Raw genomic sequence first — 16,037 nt, forward strand, 5'->3', positions numbered from 1 at the left:
GAGCTGGTTATATGTGTGTAAGAAGAGCAGCGTTACTGAAAAAGAACACTGTATGAGGGAATTGGATGAGGTAATAAAAGTTGAGAGATGTGAGAAGACCTTTATTGCTTGCCATTAGGCCTTTATCTTTTAATGACCGGGGATTAATCAAAGACATTTGATCAAGAGAATATTGCATAAAGGAGGGTTTGGGGAAACTTAATTCTGCAGGATATGTTGAAGGAAGAAACTAAAGAGATTATTGTAATCCTCAATACCTGAAATTATAAGGGGCTTGGATTCAGAAATGAGTGATGGATATGAGAGACTTTATAAAGCAAGTGATTGGGTCTGGTGACTGATTATCTATGAAAGGAGGAGATAAAATTTTTAAAGTAAGAATCTGAGCATAAAAGAAAAATCAAAAAAGAAGGTTAACCCTAGACTAAAGAATGCTAGAATAAAATTAGTTTTTCCAGATTTTAGACACGTTAATTTTAGGTGTGCTGATGCATACCATATGCACAGTATACATAGATGGCCATTAGGCAGCAGTGTAAATGGGCACTTCATAGAAATCAATAATCCTCTGGTTTTAGATATGAAAATCTTGCTCATAGAAGAAAGATTTGTAGTTGTGACAGAAAAAATTTCCAGGGCAGAAAGTGTAGATTGATAATATCAGAGTGCTAGCAGAGAACTTGCAGGGATGAGTTCATTTATTGATGAGAAAGAACAGAAATCAGTAGAAGACAGAGAATAAAGAAGGTTAAAGAACCAGCCTGGGGCAAAGCCGTGAAAGCCACAGAAGAGACAATGTCAAGAAACTAGGGTGTGATCGACAGTTTAGACTGCTACAGAGACCAGGGTGAATGACAAATGGTAGGTGAGTTGTAGAAACAATGAAAAGAATCTAGAACTGTCAGTTGATGATATAAAGTGTGACTACAAGAATTTGAGATTACAGGGACAGCTAGCTGGCTCAGTGGATAAAGTGTGCTACTCTTGATCTCAGGGTCCGAGTTCAAGCCCCAAGTTGGGCATGGAGCCTACTTAAAATGAAATAAAAGGACTTTGAGGTTATAATCATTACCTTACAATCTTACTCCATAATTTTCACACTTGAAAAAGCCCTTCTATCGTATATTTATCACCAAGAACTCAACGGTTAGTCCAGAGTTGAAATATTTGTGTCTAAGAATTCTGCAGTCTTTTTAGATGTTGGGAGGACTTGGAAAGAAAATAATTATTTAACTTGTGTGGGATAACACAGTTTTTATTCTGTCATTGAGAGAATAATCAGACCACTATATACATGACCTGAAAAAACCTTTTCCTGAAAGAGGAATGCACAAATTCTACTAAAATTTTAAGACTTAAAAAAAATGTTAAAAAAGAACATTGATATTTTTGAAAGTTGTCTTACCATCATATCCTTTTTATTTCAAAACAATGTAAAATACAAAGCAAGACATGTATTATCAAGATCAGTTACATTAAGCTTATATCTATAATTAAGATTAATATGCAATAATGTCATTATTCTTAGTTTCTCTGTAGTAGTTAATGTTACTGATCATTCTGTTTGGAACTCTCACCTTACGGCTTCTGTATCACCCGATCCTGCTCCCCTACTCCTAACTCTTCCTCTTCTGTTTTCTTCATTAGTTTTTTGTATGATGCCCTAAATATGACTATTTCCCAAGGGCCAGCTCTAGGTCCTGTTATGCCCAGAATTCGTGATCCCCGAAGACCACTAGGGAGCCGAGTCCGATGCAAAAGCAAAAGAACCTTTATTCGAGCTAGCTCGAGCTCAATCCCCTACCTGCACCGACGCAGCGGTGAGATACCAGGGAGAGAGAGCGAGTTTCAAAAGCACAAAGGTTTTATAGGGGTCTAGGGGCAGTTGGTGAGGTAATGGCTGTGGCCTCAGCCGATTGGCTGGGGAAGGGTCGTGGCCTCAGCCGATTGGTTGGGGAAGGGTCGGAGTCCTGTTACGCAGGTCGCTGGGCGTGTTTTGATCAGAAAGTTTGAACGGGTGAGCGGGAGGTTACTCAAGGGGAGGAGGCGCAGTCTGAGGTTTCTGTGAATTTCCCGGAAAAGGGGTCATGTCGGGGACATAGTCACTCAAGGTGGAGAACACAGAACAAGATGGAGTCGGCCGGCGTAGGCCCGCCCTTTCATTCTCCCCTTGTCATGTAACTTACGGACCCAATCATGGGACCGGCTGCATTTATGGTGACAAGGGGAACAGTTTGGAAGTTTACGCTAAGTTCTGGGAAGCATGTGTCCCTGGGGTGGCTCTGGGAGGTCTAATTAAGTATTGTCCCTGAGCTGGTATCTATGATCTGCCAGGTGATGTTTTGGGGGGTGTGGGGACTCCCGGTAGCATGAGCAATGACAAGCAGAGTTAACAGAGTTACCAATATTAGGTGGGTCGAATGTGCTGTAGCTTGAGCTTGAGCTTGAGCGGGTTGTGTTGGTCCCGACTGATGGCCCATCGCGTGACGAAGTCCTTCCGGATCGAGGAGGGGTCCGCTGGCTGAACGTGGGTGTGATGGACCCAGGTCGCGATGCCGTCTACTTTGAGAGCGGTGGGGGTTGTCAGCACTACAATGTAGGGTCCCTTCCAGCGCGGCTCGAGAGTCTCTCGGTGGTGCCTCTTGACATAGACCCAGTCTCCCGGCTTGTACTGATGAGGTGTCGGGGTCGGGCCAGCCTCGTAGATGGCACGGAGGCGCGGCCAAATATCCTCGTGCGCCCTCTGGAGCCCTCTCAAGGAAAGAAAAAGTTCTTGATCTTTAAACTCTGCAAGAAGTTCAGCTCGAAGGCTGGGAATAACAGGGGGTGGCCTGCCAAACATGATCTCGTAGGGAGTAAAACCCAGAGTGTAAGGAGTGTTTCTAACCCGGTAAAGGGCGTACGGTAGGAGAGTCACCCAGTCCCCGCCAGTCTCCATGGTTAATTTGGTAAGGGTCTCTTTTAGGGTTCTATTCATTCTTTCTACCTGTCCTGAGCTCTGGGGCCTATAAGCACAATGTAATTTCCAGTTTGCCCCCACCGCCTTGGCTACTGCCTGTGTTACCTGAGAGATAAAAGCTGGTCCATTGTCTGATCCTACCATGGCAGGAAAACCATACCTGGGTAAGATGTCTTCTAGTAGCTTCTTAGCCACCGTCTGAGCCGTTTCATGCTTGGTTGGGTATGCCTCCACCCAGCCAGAGAAGGTGTCTGTAAATACTAAAAGATATTTATAACCATACTTTCCTGGTTTGACTTCAGTGAAGTCGACTTCCCATTGGGCTCCCGGTCTGGTGCCTCTGAGCCTGGTTCCTTTTTTATTTGATGTAGCTTTCGCGTTGGTGAGTTGGCAGGTCTTGCAGGCAGATACAACTTGCTCTATTTTGGTGTCCTGTTGGTGAATCTTGATTCCGGCATGTCGGATTAAGTCTTTTAATTTTCGGGCCCCCATGTGAGTAGACCGATGCATGTGCTCTAATATTGAGACTCCGAGCCGGTCTGGCAGCACGAGCTCCTTGTTAGGTGTATACCACCATCCCTTTATCTCCTGGGCCATGGGGAGTTTCTTGATCCGCTGTAACTCCTCCTGGGAGTATTTGGGCTGGTCTGGTAAAACTGGGTCTCCCGGGTCTGGTAGTTGTATGGTCATGGTGGGGACTGGAGTAAGGGCTACTGCCTTGGCTGCCTGGTCAGCCTTTCGATTACCTCTAGCTACTGGGTTATCAGCTTTTTGGTGCCCTTGGCAGTGGATAATGGCTAGCTTGGCAGGAAGCCATAAGGCCGTAAGCAGGTTAAGTATCTCCTGCTTATTTTTTATAGTCCGTCCTTCTGCCGTCAGTAACCCCCTCTCCTGATAAATTGCCCCATGAATATGAGCTGTGGCAAATGCATAACGGCTGTCTGTGTAGATGTTAAGCCGTTTTCCAGCTCCCAGCATCAGCGCCTTGGTGAGGGCTATGAGCTCCGCTCGCTGGGCTGACGTTCCGGAGGGTAGAGCCTCCGCCCATACGGTGTCCATTTCGGTGACCACCGCTGCACCCGCATACCTGTGTCCATCTCGCACAAAGCTGCTGCCATCAGTGAACCAAGTAGCCTCGGCATCGGGGAGGGGCTGGTCGGTCAGGTCCATCCGGAATCCATGTACTTGTTCCAGGATTCCCGCACAGTCATGTAGTGGAGCACCTAGGTCAGGGTCGGGCAGCAGGGTTGCAGGATTGAGGGCTGCACTGGGGTGGAACCGCACTCGTGGAGGGTTGAGTAGGAGGCTCTGGTAATGAGTCACACGTGTATTGCTCATCCATCTATCAGGAGGCTGTTTCAGGACCCCTTCAATGGCGTGTGGGGTTGTGATCCAGATCTCCTGTCCTAGGGTCAGTTTGTCTGCATCCTTGACTAGGAGTGCTGTCGCCGCAATAATTCTTAGGCATGGCGGCCAGCCGGCAGCCACTGGGTCTAGTTTCTTAGACAGGTAAGCCACTGGGCGGTTCCAGGGGCCTAAGGCTTGAGTTAGAACCCCTTTTGCTATTCCCTTATGTTCGTCTACAAAGAGGTGGAAGGGTTTCATAATGTCTGGTAGGCCCAGGGCTGGGGCACTTAGGAGGGCCTTTTTTAACTGATTAAAGGCAATTTCTTCTTTTTCAGTCCATTTAAATGTTTTCCCCTCTTTGGTAGCTTCATATAGGGGCCTGGCGATCTCAGCAAAACCTGGAACCCAGAGGCGGCAGTAGCCGGCTGATCCTAGGAATTCCCTCACTTCTCTTCGGGAGGTGGGAGTAGGGATCTTTAGGACAGTTTCTTTTCTGGCATCTGATAACCGCCGCTGTCCGCCCTCCAGGATATATCCCAGGTAACTTACCCTCTCCCTGCATATCTGAGCCTTCTTCGCGGATGCCCGGTACCCTAAAGCTCCCAGGGTAGCCAGCAGGTCCTGGGTCCCTCGCTCACAGTCTTTGGCCGTGTCAGCAGCAATCAGGATGTCATCTACGTACTGTAGGAGGGTGAGGCCAGGGTGCTCCCTTCTGTACTCACCCAGGTCCTCGTGTAGTGCCTCGTCGAAGATGGTGGGTGAATTTTTGAATCCCTGAGGTAGCCGTGTCCAGGTGAGTTGCCCACTGTAGCCCTCCTCCGGATCATGCCACTCGAAGGCGAACAGGGGTTGGCTCTGGGGTGCCAGCGGCAGACTGAAGAAGGCGTCCTTTAAATCTAGTACAGTATACCAGACCCTGGAGGGCGCCAAGGAGCTCAAGAGAGTATATGGGTTGGGAACAGTTGGGTGTATGTCCGCGACCCTCTTATTTACTTCCCGGAGGTCTTGTACCGGTCGGTAGTCATTTGTGTGAGGCTTTTTGACCGGCAGTAAGGGGGTGTTCCAGGCAGACTGGCAAGGAACTAGTACCCCTAGGCTTCGTAGTCTCCGGATGTGTGGCTGGATCCCCTTCCGGGCCTCCTGTGACATGGGGTATTGTTTGATCCTTACCGGACTCTCTCCTGGCTTGAGCTCTACCAGGACTGGGGTCCTATGAGCGGCTAGTCCCATCCCCCCCCCAGTCTCTGCCCAAACCGAGGGGAATTCTTGTAGCCATCTGTCTATATTATCCTCTCTCGGGAGCGCCTCCTGGTGGAGGAGGTATTCATCCTCCAGTTTCATGGTCAGGACCTGGATGGGGTGGCCCTTGCCATCGGTGACCTGAGGCCCCCCTTGTCTGAAAGTTATCTGAGCTCCAATCTTGGTCAGTAAGTCCCGTCCTAACAGCGGGTAGGGGCATTCTGGTATTACTATAAAGGAGTGGGATACCCGGCCCGTTCCCAAATCTACTGTTCTTCGGGTAGTCCATGAATACTGGCTCATACCAGTTGCCCCTTGTACCCAGGACTTCTTGCTGGCTAGTTTTCCTTGTGGGGTGCGGAGGACCGAATGTTGTGCTCCGGTGTCGACAAGGAAGTCAACAGGGGTCCCCTCCACTTTAAGAGTTACCCTGGGTTCGGGGAGAGGGTCCGAACCCCGACTCCCCTAATCACTTAGTTCATCTAGCTCTAGGACTTTTACTCGATCAGTCTTGCTTCCTTTCCCGCCGGCCCTTTTCAGACAATCTCGGGCCCAATGCCCTATCTCCTTGCAGTATGCGCACTGATCCTTCTGCAGCCTCTGCTTCCCCCCCTTGGTGGTTCTTTTACCTTTTCTTGTGTCGTCTGCCAGCTGCCGGAGATGGCGGTCTCGTTCCTCAGGGGAGTCAGCAGTGGTAGCTAGTAGTATTCTGGCCAGGTCTCGAGTCTGCTTACTGCTGGCAGTCGCCATGGCGCGGGCCTGCTTGTCCTCAGGAAGCTCCCGGTTATTATATACCTTTTCGGCTACCACCAGTAAGTCCTGCAGACTTTTTTCTCCTAGTCTATCTATTTTCTGTAATTTTCTCCTAATGTCTATGGCCGATTGGTTTACAAAGGCCATGATAACAGCTGCCTTGCTTTCCGGAGCCTCTGGATCCATGGGGGTATAGGTACGGAATGCCTCCATGATCCGTTCTAAAAAGGCAGCCGGAGATTCATCTTTTCCCTGTTGTACATTTCCTACCTTGGCCAAATTGGTTGGCTTTCTAGCAGCCATTCGGAGACCCCCCATTAGAGTCTGGCGGTAGACCCGGAGCCTCTCCTTACCTTCTGCCGTGTTGAAATCCCACTGGGGCCGAGTTAAGGGGAAGGAGGCATCTATCTGAGCCTGGTTGGTGGTGGGATTCCCGTCTGTGCCCGGAACTAGTTTTCGGGCCTCGTTGACGATTCTTTCTCTTTCTTCAGTCGTGAACAGGACCTGCAAAAGCTGCTGGCAATCGTCCCACGTGGGCTGATGGGTAAAAAGAACAGAGTCTAATAAATCAATAAGCCCTGCCGGTTTCTCGGAAAACTTAGGATTCTGAGCTTTCCAATTGTAGAGGTCACTAGTGGCGAAAGGCCAATAGTGATGGGGCTGGTTCCCCTCCGCGTCTGGGGGTCCGGTGGCTCGCAGGGGCAGAATAGTGGAGTCGGCGGCGGAGGCGGATTGCTCCCTCTGAGCCCTTTGTCTGGTGAAGGGCGGGCTTCCCACTGGAGCGTTTCCGCCTCCCGCTCTCGGAACAGCATCTGCCTCCCCCGGAGGGGGAGGATGGTGTTCTTCCAGCATCCTAGAGGGGTTATACGAGGGAGGAAAAATTAATTCTTCTTCAGTACCCCCCTGTAAGACAGGGTAGAGGGGTGCTGAAGGCTGGATAAGACTTTTCTTCTTCTTTGTCCCCTGCAAAGCAAGAATGGGTTTTGGCTCCGGAGGGAGCGGGGCTAGGAAGGGTTTAAGCCAAGAGGGTGGGTCTTCCACAAGGTCCTGCCAAGTGATAATGTAAGGGAGCTGATCAAGATGGCCCGTCTTAGGCTGAGAGATGATACTCCTGACTCGGTGGATGGTAGGGAGGTCGAAGGTCCCCTCTGGTGGCCATCCGACATTGAAAGTTGGCCACTCGCTAGAACAAAAAAACTGCCACCGACCCTTTCGGACTTCCACACTGAGGTTGTTAGCTCTTCCCCTCACATCCTTAAAGTGATCAATCATAATACTTAGAGGAGTAGTCTGAGTCTGTCCCATAACGTCCGTCCAGTAAGTCCACAGAACAAAACAGAGAAACACAAAAACAGACAAACAGAGGGCCCCTAGAAAATCTTCCAACTCCATGGAAGCAACACTGAAAGCTAGCTTAGACATTTGAGGGGATTCCACGTCCCTCCAAAACCGATGAGGGGATTCCACGTCCCTCCAAAGACGACGGCCTCACACCGACCAGCGGGAGCGACCCGCCTCGTCTCAGACCTTTGAGGGGATTCCACGTCCCTCCAGAAGGGAGAATCGGAACGTCTTCCGAAACTCCCGGCCCGTGGTCCTCCAGTGCGTCCACTTAGACCGCGTCGGGCACTACCAGAACTCCAGAAGTGAGCTCACACAGAAAAGACAGAACAAACAAACAGACACTAACCGTGGCCAGTCAGGCTCTCCGGGTCGGGGGTCCCTCAGGGGTCTTGGGGATCCCGGGCCGAGCCCCCAAATGTTATGCCCAGAATTCGTGATCCCCGAAGACCACTAGGGAGCCGAGTCCGATGCAAAAGCAAAAGAACCTTTATTCGAGCTAGCTCGAGCTCAATCCCCTACCTGCACCGACGCAGCGGTGAGATACCAGGGAGAGAGAGCGAGTTTCAAAAGCACAAAGGTTTTATAGGGGTCTAGGGGCAGTTGGTGAGGTAATGGCTGTGGCCTCAGCCGATTGGCTGGGGAAGGGTCGTGGCCTCAGCCGATTGGTTGGGGAAGGGTCGGAGTCCTGTTATGCAGGTCGCTGGGCGTGTTTTGATCAGAAAGTTTGAACGGGTGAGCGGGAGGTTACTCAAGGGGAGGAGGCGCAGTCTGAGGTTTCTGTGAATTTCCCGGAAAAGGGGTCATGTCGGGGACATAGTCACTCAAGGTGGAGAACACAGAACAAGATGGAGTCGGCCGGCGTAGGCCCGCCCTTTCAGTCCTTTTGTGTCTCATGTATTTTCTTCCTGGAGTTTAACCAGTGAGTTTCATACTGTGTGCAGAGCACTAAGATTTCTCAGAATTGCCTCAGGAGCTGCAAAGGAAGCTTATTAAGGATGGCTTTATCCACTTTTAAAGTAGATAGCCCTATACCTATATTTTTAACATACTGGGGTTTCATGTTATATTGCATTTGGAAAAAGGAAGCCATTTCTGCTGCTTAAAAATACATATATACAGGGAGAGAGAAAGATGTAAAACCACTGACTGACATTTCTCTTTTATGAATTATAATTAAATCAATACTCATCTTTCATTTTAGAGCCAGTCTTGGGTTTTCTTTTGCTCATTGGATATCTCAACATGAGTAGATTGCTATCACTATCTCTTTAGATTCCACATGTCACATAAAATATATTTTCTCATGGCAAACTAGCTCTCCTAACAGAAACTTGTATTTCCATTCATTTCTTTACTACTCTCGAAAATATGCAAGTTCAAAAGAAAAGAACTAGTCTGGCTTTTTTCTTCATTGGTCAAAGTCCCCGTACTCTATGACCTGTTGATTTTTCCTTAGTCCCTGGCTCACATACTTATCTCTTTTTTTCAAACACAATGACTTCCATAAAGACTAAGATATATAATCCCTTTTGATTTGGACTGGTGTCTGAACCTTCAAAGAGATATTTTTGTCTCTGGGTGCTTAGCACTGAAGTATATTTTGAAATCTTGAGCCATACTCCAGTTTCCTAAAATAATATGTTCATCATTATCATTATTCATTCCTGAAACATTTCTTCCTTTCCTTCGCTATTTTAGCTGTGTTAGATGGGGATCATACTGAGCCCCAAACCTGATAATGCAGCATTTTATTTAGTGCTTTGTATGTGCTAAAATACTGTACTAAATACTTTGTAAGTATTATTTAATTTTATAAATGATTCTGTGAACTGGGTATTATTCTCTACTTTGTAGATGACGGACAGAGATTAAGCTAAATCACACAGCAGATAAATGACAAAGTCCAGATTAACACTCTTAGCCATCTGATGCCACAGGCCAAGTATGGAAGTTATCTCTTCCTCCCTCTACTTTATTTAAATAGGAAAAAAGACATGAGGGCCTTTGGGCAGGGACCACCAAAAGCAGCAGTCAAGGGCAATGGTACTGGTTTTGCCAACTCTTCTTAAAAGAAATTTAAAACTCACATTCCTATTTGTCCATAAATCAGTGTATCATAAAATAGCAATCCCACCTGTTTCTTTGTGACTACCTCTGGGCTTCAAGCTCTCCCATGGTGTGATACTTTTTCTTCTTCAAGATTGTCCTGATGTTGATCATAAATTGATTTCACTGATCAAAAACATTTTAGAAGTTCTGAAATGATCCTAGTCTCTGTTCCTTGCTCCCTATTGGCTCCTTTTCTTATTTCTAAAGTCTAACAACAGTCTTATCTCCTGCTATTAAAACCAAACTTGCCTAGCTGTGCTACTTTACTAACTGTGTCTGAACATACTTTGTGATGAAGATGGTGATGATGATGGTGATGATGATGATGATGATGATGATGATGATGATAATAGAGATAACTTATTAATTCATTCATTAGGTTGTAGGCTCCTGCTTTTTGGTGCTCAGTCTTTTTGTACCCTAGACCTTGGTATAGTACCTAAAAGATAAGAAGAAAGGATAGCTTAATGGCCCAGAGTATTAGCTTTAGAATCATGCTGCTTAGGTGCAAATTTTGAGTCTGCCATTTGTATGACCTTGGACAAGATATTTAAGTTCTTTGTGCATTATTTTCTTTATCTTTATAGATAAGATGGGTATAGTAAAGGACTCACATCATATAGTTTAAAGATTAGCTGATAAAAGATAGTAAACCACTTAGAAAAATTCCTGGTAAATAGTAAGTACTAAATAAATATTTGTTGGTGTTATCAGCCCTTAATGAATACTTGTTGACTGCATATTGTGGGTCTAATCTATACCAAGCATTTTGCTATGGTTTTTATGTAAATATCATTTAATTCTTAATATAGCATGTTGTAGATACTATTATTGTGTACATTTTACATGAGAGAAAATTGAAACTTAGAGAGGTTATTAAATAACTTACCTGGATCACAGAGCTTATAAGTGGTATGCATTCAGGATTTGAACATGGTCTGTTTAACTTCAAAACCCATCTTCCACCATACCACTCAGCTTTCACAGAGGTGTTTTCCAATCTCTTCTGCCTAAGCAAATGATAGAGCACTCCTTGAACTCATTGAAACAACTGTATAACCTTCTGAGTGTATTTGCCCTGCTTTCTATATTGGGAATGCATTCAAGGACTGAAACATTGAGACCTAATACTGCTATGTGCATAGTTGACGATTATTGAACGCATAAATGAATGAATTGCTGTCATTGTTTCCTACAAGATTCACTGTAAAGGACTACGAGTGGTATCCTCAACGAATAAAAAAAGGAAATTAATCCTGGATAATGATTATAGTTCCTTGTTTATGAAATATTAATTGCCTGTAGTCCTACAGAACATATAAAAATTAAGGATCTATTTTCTTAAGGATTAAAAAAATAACATGATGAACATATATTCTCTTATGAATTTGAGAAGTTTTCCTCATTCATTTAACCTGGAACTTCAGAATACTGTCATGGTGGTGAGACAGTCTTTGTGTATATTTGCTTCCTTCTGTCTCCTCACACGTACTATATATCATTCACCCAATTTAGGGATCTAACAGTAAAGTAGATAGATAGATCAGGTCCTTGCTCTCATAGATCTTGTATTTTAGTGGAAGAGACTGGCATAAACAAGTAAACAAATAAAGTAATTAGAGATAGTGATAGCATCTGGCATTTAGTAGTTTCCCATGATGAAGGAGTTGTTGGTGATTGGGAAGTGAGCATCTGTGCTAGGTGTACAGGAAGATCCATGGTAAGGGATTGCCTTGCAAAGGGTGCATGTACACATCTTTCAGAAAGAGCATGCACATGTTTCTTATGTTTAGTTAGTCCCTGTTTTAACTGTCTCATGCTTGGATGCAACATATGGCTTTTACTTTGTTGTTTAGCCACCTAAGTTCAAAGAGACTGTCAACAATAATGCTCTTTCTATGGCAAAAATAATAGCATCAAGCCATTTTCACAGGTGCTATGTTTCTTTTTTCCTCCTTTCTACTTCCCACGATGAAATGGGGCCTAGAATCAAAGCAGCAATAGGTTTTCTCTATACCTGTAAAAGATTAGCTTTAGTCATCAGGGATGATGCAAGCAGGAGAAAAAAATGCAAGAAAACAGAGATGAAGCCAAAAAGGACAATTTCTGATTGTAATAGCTGGTTTCTGTTTCATATCACTGAGCAAGATGAGAAGGTTTCATGGGTTTTATAGAACAGCTTACACAGTACTAAAGGATGACCTCACCCTCAGTGCCCTTGCCAGGTGCTTAGACCCACTGTGAAAACACAAAGTTGATTTTCAATGTGAAACAAGCCAGAAGTATAGAATGACATTTTCAGGTGACAGTTGTGGTTCTACTGCCTATAATTAGTACCTCTTAACCCTCAAACTTGCCTGTGCCGTTTTCAGGCTGTTGAAGCTCAAATCCGAAGTTTTGGACAGACACCTTCTCAACTACTCATAGAGCCCCATCCTCCCAGAGGTTCTGCTATGCAAGTGGTAAGTGCTGCTTACACTCTTTTCATTTCTTGCCTCTGAGACCATGCTTGACATTCATAACAGTGTTTTGTTGTACTTGAGATTCCCTACCACATCTGAACCTGTTCTTTTTATGTGATGTCAACCTACTAACAACCAGCAAATATTAGTACATGCTGTTCTGGAGTCTTTGGGAACGTAAACATTGCTCCAGTGCTCTCCTATCTCATCAGCTCATGTTTTGCATTGAAGAATTAAAAGACTTACCATTGTCACATATCCTCACTGCAGGATAATGGCTCCGGACATAGGATTGATGAGTTTTCTGATTTGATCCTATGAGTTTCTAGATTAGTTTTGCTAATGTGTTTGTTCTTTACATCCCAATATGTTTTTCAGTTTGGGAATTTTATAACTAATCCTAGTACATAGGATATTGTTACTAAGGATAATGGATCGCAGAGAGAAGAAAAGATGGTTTGATATACGTACCACCCAAAGCTTAATGCAGTGATTTATATTTCTCGTGATTCTGAGGGTTAGGCAGGCACTTCTGCTTTTCTCACCTTGGCTCCCTCATGCACTGCTGCAGGGTGGGCTCAGGTGGCCAGACTTCTGTTTCCATGTGGTCTTTCATCATCAAGGAAGTTAGCCCAAGCCACTTCCACAGTAGGAACAGTGTTCCAAGAGAACACTTCTGCAAGACTTCTTGAAGCTTGCTCTCACACATCATTTACACCACACTTTATTGGTCCAGCCCAGAATCAGGAGCTGGAGATGGTAGAATTTTGACCAATACTCGGAAGGAGACAGTTGCAGCAAAGAGAGCAAGAGATAGAGATGTGGCCCTTTCACTTCTGGCTGTTTGGTTTTTTTTCTTTCTCTTTCCATCTCACCATCTTCCTTGTGTATTTTTCCTTTTCGCCCTCTATGTCATCTTTCTCCTTCCAAACCTTTCTCCCCTTCTTTCTCTAGGTGTGAATTGGCCATCACAATAAACTATAAGCATTTTAAAAATTACTTGCATCATGGGGTGCCTGGGTGGCTCAGTCGGTTAGGCATCCGACTTTTGGTTTCAGCTCAGGTCATGATCTCGCAGTTCATGAGTTTGAGCCCTGTATCAGGCCCTGTGCCTGTAGTATAGAGTTTGCTTGGGATTCTCTCTCCTCTTCCTCTCTGCCCCTACCCCACTTGATCTCTCTTTCAAAATAAATAAACTTTAAAAAAATTAAAAAGAAATTATTTGCATCATGTTTTCCCCTAAGTGTTTTTAAATAGGTGAAATCAGATTCAGGGTAACTTAAGGGGTAACCAGTAAGCAGAAGATTATACAAAGAACAAACATTTAGCAAGAACAGTGGAAAATAATGCCATAAAAATAGTAAGAATGATTTATGTTTGTGGTTTAGAATTAGTTTTAGTAATAGCTTGTCAGTGAGACTCAGGATATCATGATGCTGGCTAATGGAAACACCTCCACTGCTCCAGTGACTTTCTTCCTGGGTCTCTGCACAGATTTGGTCACCGGGGCAAGGAAGGAGCTCCTACTTCCAAGCCTCTCTCACATGGCAAAAGGATTCATTGCGGCAGACCAGCTTTCTAGGGTAGGAAGGCACATGCTCATATAGGATTGGGTACAGTCTTTCCCATTATCTGTATCCTCTGAATTGAATCCCTGAACTCCTTTCCAGACTTGTACAAATTGTGCTTTTCATCTTACACATATGTGGGTGGGAAACAAAGGTGTGTTGGAAAGAAACCAGAGTCGTCAACAAGTGCATACTTAATCTGGGAAATCTGAATGAAATTTGGCGAGCATTTTCCTACTTCTGCCTCAAACTTGACTCCTGGAGGCTCCCGGGATTGATTAGATGAAGGATTGTTTCTCTGATCCCTGTTTTACCAACTGTCCTCATCTATAGCTGTTGCCATCACTGCAGACTAGCCCAGTATGCTGGAATGTGCTTTCTCTTATTCCTAGTCCTCCTTATTCCATACTTAACCAACCAAGGATATGATGGAACTCCCAAGAGTTTCCTCCTCCTTGCCTGCACTGGGAGCACTAGTCAATATGGAGTATGTAGAACAGACTGGAGGGACAGCTTGTTGTAAGAATGTAGTGCACAGTTCGGGATATGATGTCTGCGGCTTTCTGTGGAAAGTAGCTTGTCCTTGCCATGTGGCTAAAAGTTGGCCCACTAGAGTCACTGTGTAAACAAGACCCTCTCCTAACACATTAGAGATTTTTCTGTTTTTTTTTTAGGGCATAAACATTGGAATTATTCAATTTCAGTTTAATTGTATTTACAATATGAACTGTTAAGCTCAAAAATAACTGTCAACTTCCTTTCAGTGAGACTTTATGATGTATGTTATACCCTGACTTTCTCAGAGTTTATAAATTAACTTTAGTAAATATTATTTTTTTAAAAAACTACATAACTGAAAAATAAGGCTTGGTACTCCAAAATGATGTGCATTTCCTTTTCCCAGACTTCTTTAAAACTAGCTTGTAGGGTATTGTATTTGTTGTTGCTCATTGTTTCTCATTTTTACCCAATTTCACAGAGTTCCTTAAAAACTATATAAAAGGTTCTTTGTATGACAAAAAATACTAATTGATATAGAGGTTTTAAAAATTAGAGGCCCAAATGTTTATTGTTTTTACTGCCATTCAGATGAATCCCCCCACCATCAACTGTCAGTGCACCCCATCACACACACACACATACACACACACATGAATAAAGCAGAAATTAAAGCCACCTCGTGCTGCGTTAAGTGCATGAGCCATAATATACACCAGGTGTAGTAATTAGCAGGCACACGAAGGCTGCCTATTTGTCTGGTTTTGCTGCTGTTGCTGTATCCCCCTGTGTTTTCACACCATCAGATAGTTGGATTTAATTGAGGCCACATCAGATGAGGCATTACTGACACCTTTAATTGAATGAGCATCCAGGGAGGATTAACTCATAATATTGATTGGCTTTTAGCCACTTGCTCAGAAGGGTGTCTGGGTAGCTTATTAGTTGCCTTTATTTACACCTTTATGCAAAGAGTGCAAATAGGAATTCTTAGTGCAATATGTTTTTCTAAGTACTCTTAATAACTTTTTTAAAAGGACTGATAATAAAAATGCAAATGTATTTAATTTTTTATTAGCAGTTCTGAATAAATATGTGTTAAATATATGTGCCTACACATTTACATATACCTGGTGTTTTGAAATATGGCAGTAGGAAAGCAGCCAGAAGCACTTCATCAAAGTGTTTCAATTGTGAATGATACTAATCAGCTATTAGAAAATAGACATGGTAGAAGAGGGTTGCTGAAAACGTACAGTGCAATTACTGTGTGATAGCATACCACCACAACATATAAATAAAGCCAGTAAATCAGAGTGCTGTTATATATGTCTTGGATTATGACATATGAGTTGTAGGAATGTTCTAAATCCTTAGTAGTTTTCAAGATTTATTTTGTTGCTAGTTATTAGAACAGACAGTGATTTTTGTTTAACATTTTCAATTACTTGCTGCTTTGGAAAGGAGAAATCAGAAGTCTTGAGCTTTAGGTTTGTTTTGTTTTTTGTTTTGTTTTGTTTTTTTACCAAGGGAGAGGAGGGGCATCTAGTTATTTTTCTTTATCCTTAGTGATAGCAGAAAACAGTAGCATTTCCATTATAATAGGGCAGTGTTTATGACTTGGTACACTATATAAATATATTGTTTTTACAAGTGCATTTAATTATGCATTGCTTTGAAACACCTTTATAATTAAGTTTGTATATTACATTCATAAGTTATTTCTCTACTGTAATAATACATATATGTGTATAATTG

General features: G+C 44.0%; 1 protein-coding gene across 2 annotated transcripts in view; it reads left to right on the forward strand.

The window, feature by feature from the left end:
* LRBA (LPS responsive beige-like anchor protein) overlaps positions 1-16,037 on the forward strand; it is a 794,075-nt gene that overhangs the window by 731,655 nt on the left and 46,383 nt on the right. For both annotated transcript variants that reach the window (XM_042935320.1, XM_042935319.1), the window contains one exon: positions 12,124-12,213. In XM_042935320.1, the coding sequence (XP_042791254.1) occupies positions 12,124-12,213 (90 nt within the window). The remainder of the gene's footprint in view (positions 1-12,123; positions 12,214-16,037) is intronic.

This window comes from Panthera leo, chromosome B1 (genome assembly GCF_018350215.1).
Source record: "Panthera leo isolate Ple1 chromosome B1, P.leo_Ple1_pat1.1, whole genome shotgun sequence".
NCBI lineage: Eukaryota > Metazoa > Chordata > Mammalia > Carnivora > Felidae > Panthera > Panthera leo.